At 51.5% G+C, this 2,887-nt stretch overlaps 1 protein-coding gene across 1 annotated transcript; it reads left to right on the top strand.

Annotated features, from left to right (window-relative positions):
- The first annotated feature begins 201 nt into the window (after positions 1 to 201).
- zic5 (zic family member 5 (odd-paired homolog, Drosophila)) lies at positions 202 to 2,869 on the top strand. The gene is made up of 2 exons (XM_037686598.1): positions 202 to 1,255; positions 2,167 to 2,869. The coding sequence occupies exons 1-2, from the start codon at positions 202 to 204 to the stop codon at positions 2,613 to 2,615; spliced, it is 1,503 nt and encodes a 500-aa protein (XP_037542526.1). The 3' UTR covers positions 2,616 to 2,869.
- Positions 2,870 to 2,887: the final 18 nt, after the last annotated feature.

The following is a 2,887-nucleotide window of genomic DNA, read 5'->3' as shown; positions in this document are numbered from 1 at the left end:
GCGCCATTTCTAAACTCTGTTCCCCACTGCGTCCTCCAACTGGTGCGTGTTCTGCCAATCGCTTGAGGACAGAGTGGGGAAAGGAGCAAAGCAGAGTTAGAACCCGGACAAAAAGAACTTATAGAAAGCCCTTATATCCACATTTTGCTCATGTTTTAGAGCGCGTGGTGCTGAGTGCGGATGGACTCGTTCCTGTAAATCATGGAACCCCCTTTAAACAAGAGGAACCCGACGATTAGATTAGCGGATTTGGCAGCAACTCAGCCTCTTCCTCATCAGAATATGACAGGCTTCCCGGGGCTAGGGGGGCATCACCCTCTCTCCCACCATGCCCACCTCCACCCTGGGGAGCTGGGCAACGACCCCGGAGTGGCACTCACTCCATTTGGACCAGAGCACATGGCACAGACAAATGCTCTCAAACTTAGCCCGTCTCAGCACATTCAGAGCCACCCCGAAGCCCAGACCGCGGCGTCCTTCACTCCTGCTCAGACCACAGTTGGTTTCCCCGTGGCTCACCCCCACTCAGGCTACTCAAGCAGCAGGGACTTCATCCTCAGGAGAGAACTCTCAGCCTCTGCTATGCACGCACTTGGCGACCAGCATAGTTCCGCCTCCTCCCCTCATCACCATGGCATGTTCATTTCGCCAACAGGTGCTTATGGGCACGCGGAAAGTGGGGCCCATTCATTTTTTACTGGACTTCACGAGCAGGCGTCCCCAGGCGCGCACCACCACCACCACCATGCCCTCAACGGGCAGATGCGCCTGGGTCTGCCGGGGGACATCTACGGCAGGTCGGAGCACTTCGGCCACAGGCCGGAGCACCACTACGGAGCGTCGTCTCTGCACAGCTACAACTCCATGAACCTCAACGTGAACATCACCTCCGCTCCTCACGGAGCCGCTGGGGCGTTTCTGAGGTACATGCGGCAGCCCATCAAGCAGGAGCTCATCTGCAAGTGGATCGAGCCGGAGCAGAGCCAGAAGAAGCCCTGCTCGAAGACGTACAGCACCATGCACGAGCTGGTCAACCACGTCACCGTGGAGCACGTCGGGGGACCCGAGCAGAGCACGCACGTCTGCTTCTGGGAGGAATGTCCGCGCGAGGGCAAAGCGTTCAAAGCGAAGTACAAACTGATCAACCACATCCGAGTTCACACCGGGGAGAAGCCCTTCCCGTGCCCGTTCCCCGGCTGCGGGAAGGTGTTTGCGCGGTCGGAGAACCTCAAAATCCACAAGAGAACTCACACAGGTCAGTGCTGCATGTCAGTGTTTGAAAAGCAGAAGAATAAGCTCAGTTTCTCCTTGGTTTTCTGTCAACGTTCTGATCGCGTTGACGGTTCCATCGTGCGTAATTGCGCACAGATGAAAAAAAAAAAAAAACTTTTCTCACCTAAAAAAACTAACCTTTATTATTTACGTCTAAACTTTGTTCTTTACTTTCCCATGCTGGTGGCGTGAAAAAGCTGGAGCAAAACGTGCTTACGTACATACTGCTGCACGCAGAGAGGAATTTGTCCTGCAGGCGTAGGACGTTTTTACGCAAAGGCTCAATGTGCATGTGGAGGAGATTACGAGATGATACACACATTCTAAATAAAAATGCAAAACACGTGCGTTCAACCGGGTTACTTTTATGATGTAAACCTCTGAGAGAACAATCTGTGCTCGTCAGCCAAAACAACCGCAGGGCTTAAATACTGAACCTGAGCCTGGAGTCGAATGTTTGTTTGTGTTTACTCACATGTCTGGTCCAGTCTCAGAGGAGGTTACTTTTCATTTTGTGCCACTGACAAAACTCCTCCTCTCATTAATGAATCATCTAAAACTCCAGATGGACCAATCATCCAGGAGTGATCAGAACATTCAAGTTGTCGCGTTTCATCAAATTCCAAAACAAATACAGATAATTTAAAAAAACTAGTTTTTGTTTTTTATTTATGTTAAGTTGGACATGTTTCTGTCTCCTGGTGGTCTCCTGGGTGCCCCCTCTCTTCCGCCCACATGTAAACCTAAAGGCCTGGAGGCATGTAACACGTGTTCACAGGGAAATGTATACCACTTTGGTATAAGTGAGTGAGCAGCACATCATACCCCCCCCCCCCCCCCCCACACACACACACACACACACTTCTAAATGTGTCTGCTTCTTGTGTATTCAAGGAGAGAAACCCTTCAAGTGCGAGTTTGACGGCTGCGACCGAAAATTCGCCAACAGCAGCGACCGGAAGAAGCACTCCCACGTGCACACCAGCGACAAGCCCTACTACTGCAAGGTGCGCGGCTGCGACAAGTCCTACACGCACCCGAGCTCGCTGCGCAAACACATGAAGGTGCACTGCAAGTCCCCGCCGCCCCCCAGCTCCGCCAGCCTCAACTACATCTCCACGAACTCTCTCGGGGGGGACGCGCTCTCGCCCGCCTCTGACGCGCACAGAACGCGCTCGGCGAGCATCTCTTCCCCTCAGGTCACCAACCTCAACGAGTGGTACGTGTGCCAGGGGAGCGGGGGGGCGCCAAACCACCTGCACACCCCCTCCAGCGACTTGCCAACGTCGGACTCGGACGACGAGGACTCTTTTAGACATTCAGACCCGAGGACGATGCTCTGACCCCCCCTGGAGCATTTCAAACTCTAAAACCTGTAGGTGATTTTTTCAACTAGAAATGATCTTTTATCCCTAAATTAAATTCAACTTCAGTCAGATAATAAAAAATAAACAGGCTGAATCAAATAATTTAGATTTGACTGGAACTACTTATTTATTCTGAAGATTCATGCACAGGGTTTAAATTATAACTTTATTCAACAGATGGGCTAAAAAGACATTTTTTCTACGAAACCTCTTGATGCAGTTATTTAATCTGTCACATGGGGGGGGGG

Source organism: Nematolebias whitei, chromosome 13 (assembly GCF_014905685.2).
Source record: "Nematolebias whitei isolate Nwh7 chromosome 13, NemWhi1, whole genome shotgun sequence".
NCBI classification, from domain to species: Eukaryota; Metazoa; Chordata; class Actinopteri; order Cyprinodontiformes; family Rivulidae; genus Nematolebias; species Nematolebias whitei.
Note: the sequence above shows the minus strand (reverse complement) of the source record. Positions and strands in the feature narration are given on the sequence as shown.